Source organism: Quercus robur, chromosome 2, assembly GCF_932294415.1.
Source record: "Quercus robur chromosome 2, dhQueRobu3.1, whole genome shotgun sequence".
Taxonomy (NCBI): Eukaryota; Viridiplantae; Streptophyta; class Magnoliopsida; order Fagales; family Fagaceae; genus Quercus; species Quercus robur.
The window spans coordinates 15,053,114-15,074,199 of record NC_065535.1 but is presented as its reverse complement, the minus strand read 5'-3'; the positions used below and the strand labels follow the sequence as shown (position 1 = coordinate 15,074,199).

The 21,086-nt window shown below is 37.8% G+C and overlaps 2 protein-coding genes across 4 annotated transcripts in view; both read left to right on the top strand.

The window, feature by feature from the left end:
• The window catches only part of LOC126712557 (probable glutathione S-transferase), an 85,211-nt gene that overhangs the window by 42,004 nt on the left and 22,121 nt on the right, over positions 1–21,086 (top strand). The window lies entirely within an intron of this gene.
• Positions 6,138–8,148, top strand: LOC126712556 (putative FBD-associated F-box protein At3g50710). The gene is made up of 2 exons (XM_050411920.1): positions 6,138–7,389; positions 7,490–8,148. Exons 1-2 carry the CDS (start codon positions 6,316–6,318, stop codon positions 7,952–7,954), a joined length of 1,539 nt encoding a protein of 512 aa, XP_050267877.1. The 5' UTR covers positions 6,138–6,315; the 3' UTR covers positions 7,955–8,148.

Genomic DNA, 21,086 nt, shown 5'->3' with positions numbered 1-21,086 from the left:
TAACGACGAGTTATTGGGACGGAGTCTGGACCTAGCTGAAGAAAAAAGGGAAAAAGCGATGATTCACATCGCCTATTATCACCAGAAGCTGAGACAGGGGTATGATGCTAATGTCAAACTGCGGCCTCTGGGCCCAGGTGATCTCGTGATGAGAAAGATTCTTAGCAGCGCAAAGAACCCCTCTTGGGGCAAGTTGGGGCCCAATTGGGAGGGACCATACCGTGTCACATCCGTGGCCGGAATAGGCACCTACTACCTAGAAGATTTGGATGAAAAAGCTGTACCTCGACCATGGAATGTAAATAATCTCAGAAGATATTGTTATTAATGAGGATGGCTTAGCGTACGTTTTCTTTCTTGACTGTCCGCTGCTTGCTGTTCCGCTAACAACTATTTATAAGTCTTAAACAGAACCAAGGCCTTGCATGGCCCTCGGACTCAAGCCTATGGGGAAATTAATACTTAAGGCAACAAACCATAAGTTTTGGACAGAACCAAGGCCTTGCATGGTCCTCGGACTCAAGCCTATGGGGAAACCAAATGCGCGAGAGAAAAACCATAAGTCTTAAACAGAACCAAGGCCTTGCATGGTCCTCGGACTCAAGCCTATGGGGAAATTAATACTTAAGGCAACAAACCATAAGTTTTGGACAGAACCAAGGCCTTGCATGGTCCTCGGACTCAAGCCTATGGGGAAACCAAATGCGCGAGAGAAAAACCATAAGTCTTAAACAGAACCAAGGCCTTGCATGGTCCTCGGACTCAAACCTATGGGGAAACCAAATGCGCGAGAGAAAAACTATAAGTCTTAAACAGAACCAAGGCCTTGCATGGTCCTCGGACTCAAGCCTATGGGGAAATTAATACTTAAGGCAACAAACCATAAGTTTTGGACAGAACCAAGGTCTTGCATGGTCCTCGGACTCAAGCCTATGGGGAAACCAAATGCGCGAGAGAAAAACCATAAGTCTTAAACAGAACCAAGGCCTTGCATGGTCCTCGGACTCAAGCCTATGGGGAAATTAATACTTAAGGCAACTATCCATAAGTCTTAAACAGAACCAAGGCCTTGCATGGTCCTCGGACTCAAGCCTATGGGGAAATTAATACTTAAGGCAACTACTCATAAGTTTTAAACAGAACCTAAGTCCTGCATGGTCCCTCGGACCACAGACTTAGAGGAAATTATTACTTATGATAGATTGAGAGATTATTACTTAAAGGAAATCATTTTTAATACATGCGCACATTCTAGAACCATCGCGACCCTCAAACGCGCAACCCAAAAACCCATTTTCGTTCTGACCGTTTGCCTGTATCTACATCGTTGCACATGTTTAAAAAAGAGCGCTACTGACATACATCCATAGTAAGCAAAACGAACATTTTATATTAATATTCCGAGTACATTAGAAAGAGAGGTCCTTACAAAAGAATGAAAAAACAAGACAACTCTCATTTAAAAAAAAAAAAAAAAAAAGCTAAGCCTTAGCGGGAGGATCTTCTGTCTGCTGGGGCTGAGGAGGAGGAACCTCAATGGTAGAGTCTGTGGCAGGATCCTTCGCCATATCAGGCACAAGGACGGCATCAGGCACCGCCAGGTCTTGCTCTGAGGCGACTTGGGCATCATCAGGAATAGCCCGGATCTCCGGAGGATAGAAGATGCTCTCGGGCAGTCTTAGTGCCGAATCTGCAGGAACTCCTGCAGCGTCGAGAGCATGAGCCCATGAAATGCCGCAGTACTCCCTGCATACCTCGGGAATCTCCTCAGACAGCCTGGCCTCCGTCTCTTAGGCCCCGAGCTGGCGAGCAGCAGCCTTCTCGGCCTCTGTAGCCTCTCGGATCAGCTGGGCCTCCTCTTTGGCCTGCCTCAGCTCATCCTCAACTTTTTTCAGGGCAGTCCTGAGATCCTGCACTACCTGCCTCTCGGTGATGAGGTTAAGCTGCATCGTGTACAGCTCTTTGCGCTGGTCCTCCGCCTGGGTCTCGGCACTCTTTAAACCAGCCTCTGCACTTTTGCGCCGGTTTTCCGACACCTTGAACTCGTCCGTGAGTTTAAGGTGCTTGTGCTTGAGGGACCCTAAGGCTTTCTCCACTTCCGCCCGAGCCTGGGTCTCAGCCTCAACCCGACTACGGCTATCGCGGCAAAACTCATCAGCCACGAACACCTGCTGAGTAATCTGCGAACGAAACAAGGTTGCTTTGAAAAAGAAATCTAACGGGGATAAATAAATTGATAAAACAGTAAAAGGATTACTTACCAACGCGAGATCCCTTTTTAGGGATAGGAAGAGCTCGGGCTGAGAGAATCGCCTATAGGCCTCCATGTCCCGAGGAAGGAGTAGGGGTTGCTCTAAGGCATCCGCCACGTACCCTGCCCGGCCTCGGTTATACTCTCGGACCGAAGCATTGTAGGAGATGGCAACCCCATCTAGCTCCAGCTTGGGGTTCCATGCACGAGGGGAGGCGCGCACGTCAGCAAGGTTCTCCTCATCCCGGCTCTCCGAGGAGTTACCCCTTCTGCTCCTTGGCGCCCGCGTAGTCTTTTGCTGCTTGGTCGGCTGGGCAGTCACCTCACCTTCCTCAGGAGTGTCAACCGGCCTCTTCTTCTTCAGGTCCGGATTAACCTTAAGGCCAGGGTCCGAGACGCCCTGGGGGACCACAAGGGGAAGGGTTTTGACCTTTGATGGACTTGGTCCCTTCGATGACTGAACCTTTGATGACTGACCTTTCCCTCGGGAGGACATCAGCTCCTTTAGAGTCTTTCCCTTTCCTGCCATGGGCTCTACCTCTTCGTCTGAAGTATCGTCCGAGCAGATAACGATTGAGGGAACACCAACTGCGGAATGTTGGTCCTGCTCTACTTCGGGATTAGAAAACTCCACCAAGGGGTTTTGCTGAATTTCCTCCTCGAAGTAAAACTTATCTATCTCTTCCTCAAGGGAAAGACGAGATGATTCAGCCTCTTCTTCAACCAAAACAGCAGCGCCAGGCTCGTTTACCGGAGGAAGCTGCTCTGCTAAGTAGGGATTTCTAACACCAGGCAACACAACTGGTGGCAGATCGTGGTCGGCTAGGAACCCGTCCCTGGACACGTCAATTCTAGCCAGCCTCGGACTGCCAGCCCTTATAGCGTGACCGACCGCCTGAAAAGCGCTGCTCAGAGGTTGATAGCCCAGAACCAGATGGGCCGCACGCAACTGTCCGTCCTCGGCGACGTAAATCTCCGACCTAAGGAGATAGTTCAACGCTGGCACGTTCACAAAGTGTATCCGAGGAGCAACGTGAACTTTGTCTGCAAACAAACCAGGAAAAGTGAGGTTAGACCATGAAATTTTCCAATTACAAAGAATGCAAGAAAAATAACCCCTCAACACTAAATCCTTTCCCAAAAAGGACCAATCCTAAAAGCGCCGCACCTGGGTTTCCTGCCCGAGTTGGACAATGAATACCGTCGAACCACTCCCCAGAAGCAATGAGGAAGTCATTCTTCACGGTCTTATTGGAAACTGGAAGACAAGAGATCAACCTAACGTCCTCGTTCCGGGATTTAAGATAATACCCATCATCCCCGAGGCGGTGACATTCGTACAGATAAGCCACATCGTGCCAAGTAAGGCCTAGATTCATCCGCTCGTCTAAGACATCTACACAGCCTAGTATCTTGAACATATTCGGGGCACACTGATACGGCGTCAACCTATGGTTGAACAGGTATTCCCTTGTGATCCTACGCATGGGAAGTGTCATCCCTCCCTCTATGAAAGCAATCATGGGGATAACGACTTCTCCCTCAACCCTATCTGTCAATACTCCTTCCAGAGGACAGTACCGCAGCCCAACCCCAGGAGGAATGTGGTATTTAGCCCTAAAGGCCTCCATAGCGGCTGGAGTTTTTACTAATTTTTCGAATCTACCCATCTGAACTGAAAGGGGGAAATGAAAGTAGAGACCAAGAAGAAAAGTAAAGTCCGGGGAGGGAATTGAAACGGTGAGAAAAGCGAAATGTACTGGTACCTTCACAAAACGCTCAATGGGACGCCCGGAAATCTCTCTTGGACGAAACGCTTCACGAAGACGGCTATGGCGGCGTAACGGACGCAAGTGTTCGTATATCTCTGGGATTCGAGGGAGTTCTCTGGAGTCTTTTGAGGTTTGTGAAATGCAGATGAAAGAAGGAACTGAACCCCTCTGACGCCTTATATAGCCGGGAGGAGAGAGAAAAGATCATCCCTGCCTAAAAAGACGGGAAGAAACGATGGCCGTTCGATCCATGCCAAGCCGTTGGATGAAGGGAACATAACGCCTCCAGAAGTTAATGGCCACGCCTCGTAAATTGTAGCGCGTCAAAAGTAACGGTCCGCACGCGCGCCCCACGATCTCCTTATTTCCATCCTCTCACAAACATCAAAACCCCGCTTTTCTCCTCGGAGGGAGTTAAAAACCGGAGTTTTGAGGGGCTATTGTGGGGCCCGGGCCAAAAATAATGGGCTATTCCAAACTCAGGCCCAGCCGAGGAGCGTCCTGGCTGAAGAGAAGCCTCATATGAAGCGTTACTCAATCCCAATAGCGCCAAGGAAACCTGTCCGAGGAGTAACTCCTCCTCGGACATCAGAGGCCCAGACGAGGAACTTTCCCCAGTCGTTTCAGCTCATCTTCACAACATATAAAAAGAATTAAATCCAAAATATCTCATGGAAGGCTACCACCACATTAATTGCGCCCCAGCCACCCTCTTGGCCGCATTAATGAGGAAAAGACACCTGAACAGTACCGCCTTGGCCTCTGCAACTCACAAAGGGACTGATGAGGGCGTCTGATGGGACAGGTGCTCAAGTGGATGCTTAGATGGTCAACAGGTGTAAGGTTGGGATGAAAAGAAGGGAACTATATAATGTAGTGGAGTCCCTTAAAGAAGAGGAGGGGAGAACTGTATCAGGAACAAAAAGAGAAATAAAATCATACTTGAGAAAGATCCATTCTGGGGTTTTTATTTTCCTTTTGCAAACAATACTGTCCATGCATTAGACCGAACAAGTTCACTGAGGCTAAGTTCTTTGACCCATCCTCTACAAATATTTATTGTGGGTTGTGCTTTGGGCCAAGGCCTCATCAATATAAGTTGGGCCAGGAAAATCGTGCAACTACATATATATATATATATATATATATATTTATATATATATACACACACACATATTGCTTGAAATGGCATGATCACATTGGGGATTGTAATATTATACCTTCCTTAAAAATAGGATAAAATAATGATAATGTATGTGAAAAAAACATTATTAAAATCATAAAGGAGAATGGATAGATTTGACAAAATGCAAGATTTTTACTATACATCTCTATTAGTTTAACACACACATACATATATATAATATGTCAATATATAATTATTTAAAAGTCAATAAATAAATAATTACTAAATATCAAATTAACACTAAAGTAACTAAATAGTAACAAAATGGAATTATATTATTCTTTATTTAATTTCTATTATTTATATATTTATTATTTAAGCATTGCATAATTATATTTATAATTATATATTTTTTATTAATTTGAATGACAAGGAATAATAATTGAGCATTTAGAAAATTTAGGGTTTGTCTGAAATTCGCTTATTTTGCTGAAACTGAAAACTTTTTACCGAAAGTACTATGGATAAAAATAAAATTTAGTTGAAATGGTACAATGGGACCTATGAATAGTATCAAAAAGTGCAGTAGAACTCATAAATAGTAACAAAAATAAGTTGAACAGTAAAATAAGTTGGCGCACATTTGCTAATATTTTATCTTTAATAAAAATGTGTTGCATGACCCCATCACTAAACAAAAGGAAACGCTTGCCACTCTTACTATAAAGTATCTCTTTGGATTCAAATTAATTTGGCGTTTGCATTTTTTAATCTATGTTTTTTTTTTTTTTTTTTGTGATCAGCCAGCAATTATTGACAAGTCAACGGTGAACAATGCACCACAAATTATACTTTTCAGCAACTTTTTTCATTAAAAATAAGTCTTACAGCACTATTTATACATTTAAAAATTATTTCATTAAAATATTTTCAGTTTCAATTTTTAGTTTCAACAAAAATAAATTGTATCCAAATGGAATTATCTTCCCTTAATAAATAACGCTTGAACGTACACACGAGCCATTCTCGCCTAGAATCAGATATCCACACGGTACTCACCCACTTCTTCAAAGCGAAACACACGGTACTCACCCACTTCCTCAAAGCGAAACACACACATACCGAATCAGATTCATAGCTCGGAATCGAAAAAACAGATTGAAAGCATGAAGAGGCGGAGGAGAGAAACGAAGGAAGAGGAAGAGGAGGAGAAGGAGAGGCATAGAATTGAAAGAGCAAATAGGGCAGAAAGGAGAGAGAGTCAGATAAATGTAAGAACAAAGTCTTGTGAGAGTTGCCCATCTTCTGCTCGACAAAATGCCTTTGCTGACACCAACACTAATACTGACATTATTAGCACTCTACCGGACCCTATTGTCGTCCACATCCTCTCCAATCTCTGGATCGTAGAAGCTGTCGCCACAAGCATTTTGTCGAGCGGGTGGAGAACTCTATGGACTCTCATCCCAAAACTTTACTTACAAGAACCAGACTTAGAGCGACCAGATCTAAATTTGAGCTTTGTAGATATAGTGTCCAGAATATGGACTCTTCGCAATGCCATTTCCAATCCCATACCACTCCACACATTTAGCATCTGTTGGTCCACACCTTGTCGTCCCTTCTATGTCGACACATGGGTCCGCGCCGCCATTCTACGTGGTTTGGAAGTGCTTTGTCTACATAATTATTGCAATGATACTGAATCTTTGGTAGAGTTGCCACGCAGTTTGTTCTTTTCTACAACATTAGTAACTCTCAAATTGAAAGGCAACATTTATCTCAACCCACCTTCTGATTCTTGGTTCCCAAGTCTAAGGAAACTACAACTTTCACTCTTTAAGTATGCAAATTCTGACTCTTCGTCTACCATCCTCACTGCCTGCCCTGTCCTCCAAGATTTGGAACTCGATGTGCATTTGCATGCGTTTCAAGTCAATTTCAACATCACTATACAAGTACCCACCCTCAAAGGATTGCAGTTATGTTGCACTAATTATTTTGAGTCTTCATCATCATTCAAAGTCTACATAAACACCCCATCTCTCGAGTACTTTACTTTCGAGGGTCATTTGGGGAAGTATGTTGTGTTGGAAAAACTCCCCGACTTGGTTGAGCTAGTCCTTGCAGTTCAGATAGTTGATGGTGTTAGCATTGAAGGTTATGCAAAGAGGGTGCGGGATTTGATTCGACCTTTCGCTCACATTAAATCCCTGGGTTTGTTCACAGAAACCACAAAGGTAATTAAGGCCATGTTACGTTTTTCCTAGGGAAAATACTTTAACAATAATGTTGTTATGAATATGTTGCGACTTTGTGATTGTTATGAGGTGCTTGCAGATTCTCTGCCATGCTTCTGGTGATGATGAACTTCCCATGTTTCATGGTTTGTCCTCCTTGAAGTTTTATGCTTGTCCTTTTTTTGAGTGGCATGCAATTAGACTCTTGCTTGGCCAAGCTCCAAAGCTTCAAATACTTGTCTTTGAATCGTGCACAGATTATTCCTATGGAGAATCAGTACCTGACAATTCTTGGGATGAGTCACTGGATGTCCCTGAATGCTTGTCATCACACCTAACAACTTGTCATTATATAGGATTTTTAGGGAATAAGGACGAAATGCAACTTGTTAGACAAATCCTAAAGGTGGCAAGAGTGTTAAAGACAATAAATATCATCATTAATAGTCGTCTAGAACCAAAGAGCAAGCTTCGTGTTCGCAAGGCATTAAGCAAGATAGTAAAGAAGTTCCCAAAGAGCTCTCAGACTTGTGAAATTGCATTTGATGAACGACCTCTGTTGTGAGTATATATTCTACCGATACTTATCTTGTGTAAGGATTGTTACACTTACACCCTAGCAGTTGATATGGGCATTACTCACCTTGAAATTGAGCTAGAATCTCTCTAGTAGTAGTGGTTCTACTTTTGAAATTAAACATTGTTTCTAATGCCTTTTTGAATTTGATTTTGGTTGTGTGCTGGTGGCTAATGCAAAAACTTGAATATTTCAGTGTCCAACATGTTTACATAGAAATTAGTGGCTTTGCAGATATCCTCACCTTGCCTGGATGTGCCCAACAAACATAATTTGTGATTTTTGTTACCCCACCAACTCGTGCTCCAGGTTACTGATTTTGACTGTTCAAATGTTCTTTGTATCCGTACTGTTTCTATTTAATATGTAGACTAAAATACATAAAGTTTGGGATTGTTTTCTTTTTGACCATTATGTTTTAATATTTATAATTTGGCCCTTCATGTTTGATTCTATTTTCATATTCCTCTTGCTGTCTATTTTCGTTAGTAATCAAGTGACAGTGTGACATCTAATATCATACGGGTGACGTATCTTAATAGATAACACTTATTTGATGCTTAACGATTAGATTACTAATGGAAATTCTATCTTTCTTAACAATAATGGTTTCCACTTTCCATTTCATAAAGGTATTAGTTTGATTAGTATATGTGTTGTAATTAATAGTCAGTTTTAGTTCTTCTATTTTATTCTATGTGTGTTGATACTTGATATTATGCTCTTTGATTTGTTAAGGTTAATTATTATGAATTTCCAGGGATTAGGTTATTTACGCCTTACCTTCCTGACTTTTAAAAAGTTATAATAAACCTCCATATAATTTGGATCAAGTTTATTTGCATTTGTAAATCAATGAATTAATGTCACATCATCATCATATTGACAACTTTTTGTATGTGTGTATATATGGAGAAAATGGGCTTTTGCTCTTTTTTTTTTTTTTTTTTATAAAAAAAATCTAGTATTTTGTCTCATTTTCCAAACTAATTAAGAAAATGTCCCTATTTTGAAACTCGATTTTCTAAAAATTGAGTTATAACAAACTGAAAATAAAAAAAATAAAAAAATAAAAAAAATTTAGAGCTCTATAGTGGCATTTTAAGGAGTCCTATAGTGATGTTTTAAGATTCTGTAGAGGCGTTTTGGAACTTGAGCTCCATGAACTCGAGTTCCATGCAAGATTTTTTTTTTAATAAGTTTGATCGCCCCATACTTATAGTGACGTTTTAAGAACCCTATAGTGGCATTTTGAAACTCGATTTTTGGACAATCGAATTATAATAAGGAAATTTCCCTAATTAGTTTGGAAAATGGGGCAAAATGCTAGATTAAAAAAAAAAAAAAAAAAAAAAAAAAAAAAAAAAAAGGGGCAAAGGCCAATTTTCACCGCATATATATATTTATAGTATTTTGACATCCTATTTGTATACTATCATTCTCCCTAATGTATCAATTTTATTGAGCATTTGACGGGAAAGAAATAGGAAGAAAGATTGTGTGCAATTAGCCAATTGGGGTGTTGAATAGATAATGATATAGCATCACTTGATTGGTTCAACCACCCTAATTTAATATGTTCAAAATTCTCTGTCTATTAAAATGTTTTGACTGAAAAGAATAAGAATATGTTGCAGACTTGCTTTTGGATAGCCTGAGGGCATTCAAGGAAGGTTCACCAAATATGAATTCTCTAGTGGGATTTGGATTGATCTAGAGCCATCGCTATAAATTTCATGGATATTTGTCAAACTTGAACAACTGATAGTACATTTAAGCTTTAAAAGAAAGCATAATCTATATATTATATAATAGCTCAAAACGTTTGACTTTTTTTAGATTCTTCTCTACGTCACATAAGCTTTGGTTGTCTCACAATTTTTCACATAACTTTTTATTTTTTTAATTCTTTATTTATTTGAAAAAACTAATCAAATGTCGATCATTCCTTTTAATACCTAACTAGTCGCAGATCCACGCGTTGCGCGTGATTATTTTTTTTATGATTGTGTTATTATTCGAAATATTTTTTAATGTATTACTACTTAAGTTGCTTTATATATGTATAAACAATATATTGTAGGATTTATGATGATAGAAGATATTGTCTTGGAATTAGATGTGGAAAGGATACAACTATTTTTTTTTTGATAAGTAAGAAAGATATATATTAAAAGCTACCTCATGAAAACACAAGGCAGAACAGAGATTACAGAGAAGGAAACAAACAAAAAGAGAGGAGAAGAAGAAAAAAAAGAAAAGAAAACAAACGGAGACAACAAAAAGCAAATTAATTACAGAGAAGAGAACTAAGGAACATAGGGATAGAATCACTAGAGGTGAGTCCCCAAGCCCTAGACCAATCAAAAAGAGAGCCACTAAAGTAAGCGAGCAGCTGGTCATCAGACTTGTCCCTATCCTCAAAAGTACGCCAATTACGCTTCCTCCAAATACACCACATTAGGCACAACGGAGCTAGATTCCAAACGCCAGAAGAATGCTTTCCAAACCAACTCCACCAACCTAAAAGCATATCTGCAACCGATCTTGGCAAAACCCAAGAAATCCCAAAGGATCTAAAAACCATGCTCCACAACAGATAAGCTTTGTCACAATGGAGAAGCAAATGATTCACTGACTCCCCATTACAACGGCACAAAATGCACCAATCTACAAAATCGAATCCTCTATACCGCAAAATATCTCCTGTAAGAATCTTCTCCCAAGCCGCAGTCCAAACGAAGAAGGAGACGTGAGTAGGAGCCTTAACCTTCCAAATACCTTTCCAAGGAAAGGTAATAGGCAGGGAGCTTCGGAGCTTATTGTAGAACGAGCGGATGTCAAAAACCCCTTTCTTCGTCAATTTCCAAACCATGCGGTCTCCTTGCTCAAATTGAGGTAAGTTAGAACCCATGATTTGAAGGAAATCATCCACCACACCCGTCTCCCAATCATTTGGATTCCTAAGTAAAAGAACCTTCCAACTTCTCTGAGCCTCGGTCCCCAAACGTTCAAGAGACGAGGCCACCGAAGCCTCTCTATTAGAAGCAATCCCGTACACTACCGGGAAAGAAAGATGGAGTGGTGAGTCCCCACACCACTGGTCCGTCCAAAACTTCACTCTATCCCCCACCCCTACCTCAAACCGGATGTGTTTGCTAAACACCTCCCATCCTTTTCGGATACTTCTCCATAAGCCACACCCATGAACACCCCTGCCCAGTTTGGAAGACCAACCCCCCCCCCACTCTTCCCCAAACTTCAGAGCCACCACCCTCCTCCAAAGACGAGTCTCCTCAACCCCAAACCGCCATAGCCATTTTCCTAGTAAAGCTTTGTTAAACGTAGATAACTTCCTTATACCCAAACCACCATTAACCTTAGGAGCACACACCTTATCCCATCCCACCAAATGAAGCTTGGATTCCCCCCACAAGAAGTCCCTCTGAATCTTCTCAATCTTATTAGCCACATGCGAAGGGATGGTAAAAAGGGATAAAAAGTAAGTAGGAAGGTTGGAGAGCGTACTCTTAATCAGCGTCAATCTACCACCTTTAGACAAATACAACTTCTTCCACCCGGCCAACTTCCGACTAATTTTTTCCAGAATAGGATTCCAAATAGAAGGGGACTTATGGGCAGCCCCCAACGGCATACCAAGATAGGTCATAGGCAAAGACCCAATCCGACAACCCAGGATCTCTGCCAAGGCATGAATATTGTTAACCTCCCCTACAGGAACCAACTCGCTCTTTAAGACATTAACCTTCAAACCTGTGACAGCCTGGAAACAAAGGAGAAGCATACGCACATGAAGGATCTGCTCCACATCCGCATCACAGAAAAGGATAGTATCATCCGCAAACAAAAGATGCGAGACACACTCCCCTACACCTCGTCTGCCTATAGCCTAAAAACCCCTGATCAATCCAGCACCTTCAACTCTTTTCATCATCCTACTTAAGACCTCCATTATAACTAAAAACAACATAGGAGATAGCGGATCCCCTTGTCTTAGGCCCCTCGTGCTCCCAAAAAAGTCAGCTGGAGCCCCATTAATCAAAATAGAGAACTGGACAGTTGAAATACAAGTGCGAATCCAACTACACCACTTCTCCCCAAAGCCCATTCTCTTTAAAAGATCCAGAAGAGCCTCCCAATTCACATGATCGTAAGCTTTCTCAATGTCTAGCTTACAAATAACCCCCGGGATCTTACTCTTCACACGACTATACTTGGTCTTGTATTCAATCTAGAGCTAATCAACCGTCTTCCCAAGTTAGTGAAATTTAATGAACTTAAAATTAGATAGAAAGGATTTTATAAATATGAAGTTAGCATCATGTTAGGTGAAAACTTTAGAGGACTGCAATTAAGTTATTGCAAGTCTTTTTAAATAAATATTAATAATAAAAAAAGATCTATTCCTTTAAAGATAGAGATTAGTATTATAAATAGGATGAGGAAATTTTATTTTATTATGCTTTTTGTAAACATAATTTCTACCAAACTCGGTTGGCTAATTTGTACATTTCCAAGTCAATTGAGCACATTTTGCATGTTACATGTAATTCTTCATTTCCATATGGGTAAGGGCATTCACGATCCCAATGACCCACTCCATTTTTCTTGCATGCTTGGTTTTTTGGGATGCAAAATTTTTTTGTTCCAAAAACTGTATGTCGAAGGTTTTGTTGATTGTAGCAATTGTTTTCCATCTGCTTGGTTTAGAATTGATAATAGTAGTTGTATTCCTTCATCATTTGATTTGCATAACAACACAATTGCCAGTCCATACTTTGCATTTTTGTCTCCTTCTATGTTTGCTTGAATAAGGATTTCTTTTCCCACTTTAGTTTGATCTTGAACAAAATATTGGTGAGCTTCGACCCAAAATAGTGCTTCTTTGTTTCCAGCCCTAAAGCATTGATGAATGAGTTTTTCTTCATCATTTTGAAGGAAGAAGGGATTTTGGAGTAGTTCAGTTAGATTGATATGGTGAAGAACTTTTTTCCTTTTAGTTAGCCAATTGAATCGCTTGCAGCTGTTTTTAAAAAACAAAAACACATATTAAGAAACTAATGCATTAGAGAAAATGAACCGGTGACAAAACATGACAATAATCATATACTAAGAATTATACATGAACATTATTATCATCACAATTGCAATATTTGATTGATGAAGTTATAAATATTTTTTCTTTTAGAAATATAACAATGACTATTGAATTGCGCACTACTTCATAGTAAAAAGTTAATAAAAAGAGAAAATTGAAACTTGGGATATATGGATCAACATTGTAATGAGAAAGAGAATATATATATATATCCGCATCACACTGACTATGTAACATTATTCACGTCATGACTTTGGAATACACCATCTGTCTGACGTAGGAAACTTTAATATGAAGGGTCGTAGGTATAAAGAAAAACTCTACATCTATTCGGCCCCTAGGGAGTGTATAAATTTTTTTTATTTAATTTTTAATTGCAATATTTGAGTGATGAAATGGCTTTTGCATCACAGTTTGTGGCAAGAGACAATGGTTCAGATGAAAGTTTATAGGTATAAATGCTATATTGGGAAATTTTCTCTAGCTGCTACAATATTGCTTGATTTTGCACTACATGATTGTCACACTATATTTGGCTTATCCCTACCTAGAACTTCCCCACACGTTAACCAAACCAAATTGAACCAAATCAACAAATTAAGCTACAACCCAACTCAAGTTAATAAAACCAACATACAATTACTTAAAGCGGTGTTGAGGTCTAAAAAATCACAACATCTAAGCCCAAAGAAATTACAAAGGACCATAGAAAAGTGAACCTGAGAAAAGCCCAAGAGGGTTGAAACCCGAAAGCCATAAAGGGACAAGCCTTAAAGCCTATGAGGAAAGAAGGAAGAAAAGAAAAAGAAAAAGAGCCAGTTTGTCAAGATTGAATGACCGGTGTAAGGAGCTGAGTTGGGATCCTCGGGGATTGATAAAGGTTCGGGATCCCCGAGATGTATAACCTAGTTAAAAAATAGGATTAAGATAGCTCACAGGAAAACGCCAAAAGAAACACAAGAAACGAAGGGGGGAAATGTCCTTCTCGGGCACTAGAGGCAGCAAGAAAAGCAGGGAGCTTAAGAGTAACCATTCACGATGCAAGTGAACAGTACCTCGGGGAACCAGAATGAGAAGCTATAAAAAGGGAAGTCGCAGCAAAGACCTTCGAACCAGCAGAGATAGATTCCGCTCACTTTGGAAAAATGACAAAGAAGAAGGACGGCCAAAAAAACTAAATTATAAGAGGTTTTGAGGAACGGGCGCGCCCCAGAATGAAAAGTCAGCCATGGGCTTTCAAAGAAACAACATCAAAAGAAGAAAAATATGAGAACCAAGGAAAGGCTCAACTTTCTGAGTGACGGGCACAAAATAGGCTCTGGTACCCAGGGAGCAAAACAGAGGAATCAATAGTTCCCCATACTCTAGAATAACATTATAAAAAAGGGGGAAAGCAGCCGGCAAAAGGGCAAGAAAATTTCGGTAAGAAAACAATAGAAAATCACAACAGAATCCTTGAGAAAACTCTATAAAGACATTCAAAAAGTAGTGAAATATCTCCCGGTATCCAGAAACAGCCACTATAGCACATACTTAGATTCAAATGGATTCAAACTTTGCAAGTCTTAGAAGCTTGGATAGCCATCTAAGTCTATAATTTTTGAGCTTATTTGAACCTTATATCACGTCTTAGTGAGCACATTATAACCATAATTAAAAAAAAAAAATTAATGAAATATTTCTTATTAATTTGAGGATCCCTAATAATTTTTTTGTGTATTTCCTAATTACTTTGCATTGCTTTTGTTGTTTTCATTGTTATTCAATACAAATATTCTCGTTTGCTAGTTTATATGTATTGTAGGAAGCTTGCCCTTTGCACTACTTGATTCTTAAATAGCTCTTTTAGCTGTGGTGAACCAAGTCCAGTCCACCAAACCACAACTATTTGGTTCAGGATCCTTGGGCTTGTGTGCTAAAGAAAAAGGCACTCTCACAAGAGACTATACAATTAACTCTTAACAATAAACCGTAATTCATTCTAAAAAAGCTACCTACCAAAGCAGGAAAATGGCGTGTAACAAATTTTTACATGTACAAAATTACTTTAATGTCTTTGTAAATACATTATCATAAAAGTAAATATCTTTTGAGACATGGTCCAGGCATTACAATCCAGTCAAACATGCTAAGCACCCAGCAAATATGGGAATCGATGGAATCCACATCAATTAATTTTCTAATGCCACCACCAAGCTATCTAAACAATGGATAGCCAACCAACGTTATCACCTTCTGGAAAACTTCAATTAGTACCACCACACTAAAAACTTTGTTTTCAAAATCATGAAGTTGCTCATTAAATGAGACTGAAACTATGATGGTAAGGGTAATTCAAAACTTACAAACCAATGTTGAGTAGCCTACTTCTTTTCCTTGCAATTTATAAAATAATTTGAATTATTTTTAACTGAGCTTTCTCTCCCTCCAATCACTTACAAACCATTCTTTTCAGCCATGCTATTCTGTCCTTCAAGAGTTGGGATTCCAAAAATTTTATGACTGGATTGTAATAAGCCTAGTCATTGCTTTTGAAGCACTTATTGCTCATTGTTTTCTTATCTCCAAGCCTAATGTTTCATTGAATTGTAAAATTCCAAAAGAACTTCAAAATATGAGCACGTGATGATGCAAAGAAGTTTTTTTTTTTTTTTTTTTTTTTTGGGAAAATATTTTTTTTAATTTTTTTTTTCTCAATCAATAGATGCCAATTCTTAGGATAGAGTCATAAAATAATTGGCCACAAAGTCAACTATGCTGAACTTCATATTTGTGGATTACAATTTTTTTCCAAATTGTCATTCACAAATGTTAAATTTTCTCATATTCATTTTGTAGGTGTGTATGACTTTTTTTATAACCAATTTTATTGCTTAATTTTACTTCAGCTCAAGTGAGTCTGATTTTGTAACTTTAGATTTTTTTTTCCCTCCTCTCTAAAGCTAATGTAAGTTGCTGGGTATTCATATCTCCACAATGATTATAAATGATGATACAACATAACATATGATGGAAAAGAGAGATGCAAACTTATCAGTTGTCTTGGCATTCATTTTACTTGAGATTTCATCATATTCATAACACTTTGTTGTGATGGTCTTGGATAGAATTATTGAGTTTGCTTTAGTGAAAATTGATAAGAACCATATTGAATCACAGTTCATCATTCAATACCTTTCCAATCTATTAAACTTTTTAGTCTAGATCCAAAGCCTTTTTTATATTTTTTTTCAGAGTGGGGAGCAATTGAAACATGGAGCAGATTTTAGCACCCTCTACACAATGGCAGATGAGTATTATAATGAACTCTGTGAGTTCAAGTCCCATGACAACAAAGATGTGGAGTTCTCTATTGTTGAAACGGAATAAGAAGTGGTCATCTAAAAGCTCAGTTAAGTTTCAAGTTTTTGCTGTGAAGTCTGAAAACGGCATTATCAATAGGATGGAAGATCTACTAAATTTGGACCTTACTCCATTTACTGACAAAATTATTGCTGAGTACATTTGGTACATGTTCTTTCCAATTTATATTTGTAACCAACTCTTGGTTCAGCTCACTCCATGTGAGCACTCCTTTAAATATATAATAACTTAAGATAATTTTGAAATAGGATTGGAGGGTCTGGGAGTACTTCGAAAAGTATTATGTATATAACCATGTTTTGAAGCTTTGCCTTTATTTGTCTTTTCCTCAAAATAATTTTTGAACCCCACCAGCTCTTTAATTGGTGGCATCTTTACTGACCAAAGAAAAGAAAAACTATAGAGTTGTTTTTGTACGTGGAATGAGTGGTCTGGGAAAAAGCACTCTTGCCAAGATGTTTTATGATCACCAGTAGCAAGTCAAGGATCATTTTAAGTGTGTGAGAGAGAAAAATGAATAAATAAATAGTGTTGAATTTGAATTTTGATGTGATAAATAAGAAATGAGATGCAATGAGAGATGTAAATTAATGTGTTGAAGCAGGAACTTTTTTTGTTAAAATATGTGCTTTCTTAGAAACATGATGCTAATGATCCTATGGATCTTCATGTTTAAACTTGCATTGTAGTTTATTTTATTATTATAAATGGGCTATAATACAAAATAGATATGGTAAAAAAAAAAATTGATGAAAGATTCCTTGGGTGCAGTACTTTAAAAAATAATATATCATATAGAAACATGCTACTTCCTACATTCATGCCTAGGCAAAATACAAATAATTCAGGGAAATGTTTTAGGAAGAGACCTAGAAGAATACAACTTACAACAATCACAAGTTCATGTCCTCTCTCTAACTTATTGATGCTTTTAGTAAGTGCCTTAATGCTACCATAACTATAAGTAAGTGGCAAGTTCTTCATAACTAGCAAAAATTGTAACATAGTTTTATTTTTGATCACATGAATTTGCAACGGGAAAAAGGGAAAAGTGGAGGGAGAGGAGGAACAAAGGATGGTCATATGGAGAAGCCTACTGATACTGCAAACATACTTCACATTTCTCAGGAACAATGTTAATAAGGCAAAATAATTTTCAAGGCACACAATGATAGCATGTCAAATGAAATTTAAATCTAAATTGTGCCTAAAAATAAAATTTCATATGTTGATCTTAAGCCTATCCCTCCATTTCTTAACAGGAATTCTTGAGCATTTATTCACAGCCATAATGCATGTTTTAATTTTAGAAGGAATCATTAGTGAAGATGCTTTAGAATAATGAATTGATGAATTGGTGGCAATACAAATAGGCAGCATCAAAATGATAATTCTAAAAGAATATAGCAGTAATAGAAAATGAGGACTCATAGGTTCTGGTTCCACTCTAGATTCCATTTTCTAAGTTTTAATTAAATTACTGAACTTTTTTGAGAATTATGCAGATCTAATATCAATTGTTGGAAGTGGATATCAGTCTAAGTTATACCACTATTGAGCAACATAAACAACTCCTATTTTTGAAACGACACTCATACAATCTCACAAACACATCAATGGCATGCCAAGGATTATGCAGTAAAATTATGCAGAAAACTTACCACAAAAATTGAAACACCAAAAACAATTTGCTTTCATTCTAAAACCCAATCCATGTTATACAATAATGAAATTGAAGCACGATCTAATATCAATTGTTGGAAGTGGATATCAATCTAAATGATGTAGTATACAATGGTAAAATAAAATAGTTTTTTTGGCTGCCAAGGATTATGTAGTAAAATTGTGTAGAAAGCTTACCGCAAAAATTGAAACACCAAAAATAATTTGCTTTGATTCTAATATCAGTTGTTGGAAGTGGATATCAATCTAAATGGTGTAGTATACAATGGATGCTTTAATGAGAAGTACAATCTGATCAATTCAAGAAATGGAGTCTTACATGTTGCAACACGTTAGAAGGTGATTTGAGACGTGCCAACAACAAATTATACTTCACTACTTCAGAGCCTTACATTCTTCCAATAAGGCACAACACATTAAAAAATGAGACCTGGCATATTTCCAAATAAATCAAAGTAAAATAAAATAGTTTTTTTTTGCTATAAAATTATAGCACTATTGAAACGACATTCAAACAATCTCACAAACACATCAATGGCATGCTAAGGATGCTCGTCTTATATAAACACAAACACAAACAAACGAAAAAAAAAAAAAAAAAAAAAAAAAAGGTCTCATATTAATATAAACAGAGCATAAAAGTTTTGCACCAAAAAAAAAAAAAAAAAGAATGGAGATGTAGAGATACCTCAACCAAAGCAGGCAAGTTCTGTTAGTATTTATACTTCGTGTGGAAAGGAATAAAGGGAGGAAGGAAATCAGATAGGCAGCCGTTACTGTGAAACGGTAGAGTAGGAAGGTGAGTAGCTTTCAAATTCTGTTTTCTCGTGCAATACCTAAAGGCTACTACGTTTTTTTTTCCCTCCCTTTAAGCTTCCCTCTACGTTAAAATCTTCAAACTCATTGTCTGCTCACGTTTCTGTTTGGTCGCGCAAAACCCTAAAAGCTTTTTTTTTTTTTTTCCTTTAAACCGACTTGAACGTTTTTTATTTTTAATTTCTTTTTCCTTAAAACTGAACTGAAAATGCTTTAGGTTGGGCTTGATAGTGGAACTAAATAAATAAGAGGTGGGTTGGATTAATTATACAAATTGATTATAGGGTAATAATGGAAGTAAATACATAAGTTGTGGGCTGCATTTATAGGATTGGGATTTATAGGGTTGAAAATTGTAAAAACCATTTTAAAATTGAAGGAAAAATATTATTATTTTTTTTAAAAAATGACGTGACAGCTAATGTGGCATAACGTGAGAGCAGCAACATTAAACACTACACTTTAACTTTTGGTAATATATAGATATGTAGCTTGTATTCAAGCTCCCATTAGGATTTGTTTTTCTTAAAGTGGCATGCAAGTCTTTGACTTGCTTCCAAAGCATGTTTGTATGCAACACAAATTTATTCACAGTAAATGATGTGTAGTCGACTTACTCTCTGAAAAATCATATATGATTAGAAGAACTAGGCTAAACTCGACCCATACATCTATATAAGAAGCATGAACCCTTATAGAAAAATCAAACAACATTGTAGTTATAGTTTCAACTTTCAAGCCATGGGAAACCCGTTGTGGAAACATCAATGAGACATATAGAAGAAACACACCATGACCAAGTACAAGAATATCATCCAATCTTTGCATGCCAAATATGCATAGAGTCCATGCAATCAAACCAAAAATTGAACTACAATAATAACTGTGTGCACCCTTTTTTGTAATGCCAAATACATCGAAGTTCAGATTGACAACAAAGTGTAAAATATTGAATGTCCTTTATTTATTTATGATGCATGAATTGCATGTTAAATAAGAATTAATAAATAAAACTTAATATCACATATATTCTATATCTATATTTCCTACCTCACTTTGAAAGCTTCACAACATCATTATTTTATTTATTTGATTTTTAAACCAAATTTTACCACTACAAACGTTTCTCTTATATTTCTATTGTGTACTTTGGTCCAATTCGGTCCACATTGGTTCATTCGGTCCACTTTAGTTCACTTCGGTCCTATATTGTCCACTTTGGTCTAATTTGGTTTACTTTAGTTCTATTTGATCAACTTTGGTCCATGCTGTCCACTGCGGTCTTATTCAGTCTAAAATAAAAGATTGAATTGGATTTTGGTCAAAGTTAGAAGGTGCAATCTATAATGTAGCCTTAGGTTTTTTTTATTGAGGTGGAATGAGCTCAAATTGAATGGTCTAGAATTTAGAAAATGGCCATTTAGCCTTAATTTTTAAACCATGTAGCCAAACAACCCCTTTTATCAAACTATGTAACAAAATATCCTTATTTTGGAACTTGATATTACTAATATTGAGTTCTGCCTAGAACTCTATATTATCAATGTCGAGTTTTATGCATATTTTTAAATGGAACTTGATATTTTGCGTAAAATTTTCAAAAAATTTTAATTGACAAAATATGTATAGAACTTGACATTGCTAATGTTGAGTTCCAAACAAAACTCAACATCAACGATGTCAAGTTCAAAAATAAAAATATTTTGCTATATAGTTTGAAAATGAGGCTTTTTAGCTACATGGTTCAAATATTAAAGCTAAAAAGTCAACCTAGTGGGGTTAGTCCAGTAGTTGGGCACTCGGTCTCAAAGTGGCTGTCTTGGATTGGACTAAGAGCTCCATAGTTTAAGTTCAGGCACCAACACTTTAAAAAAACTCCATGGGCTAGCGAAACACAGTGGGAAACCAAAAGAAAAAAAGAAGCTAAAGAGTCTCTTTTTCCGTCTAGAATTAGAGAAGATCCTTTCTTTTTTCGTAGCTTGGCCCAATTTATCATATTTTTTAGATCTAAAACCATCTTGATCAAATCGTAAGCGTCCGATATGAATACTTTTTTTTTCCACAATTAGCTAATGCAATCAATTCACAACTGTCTCATTACAATAGCAGTTTTTCGTTCACTTGGCATATCAAATAGAC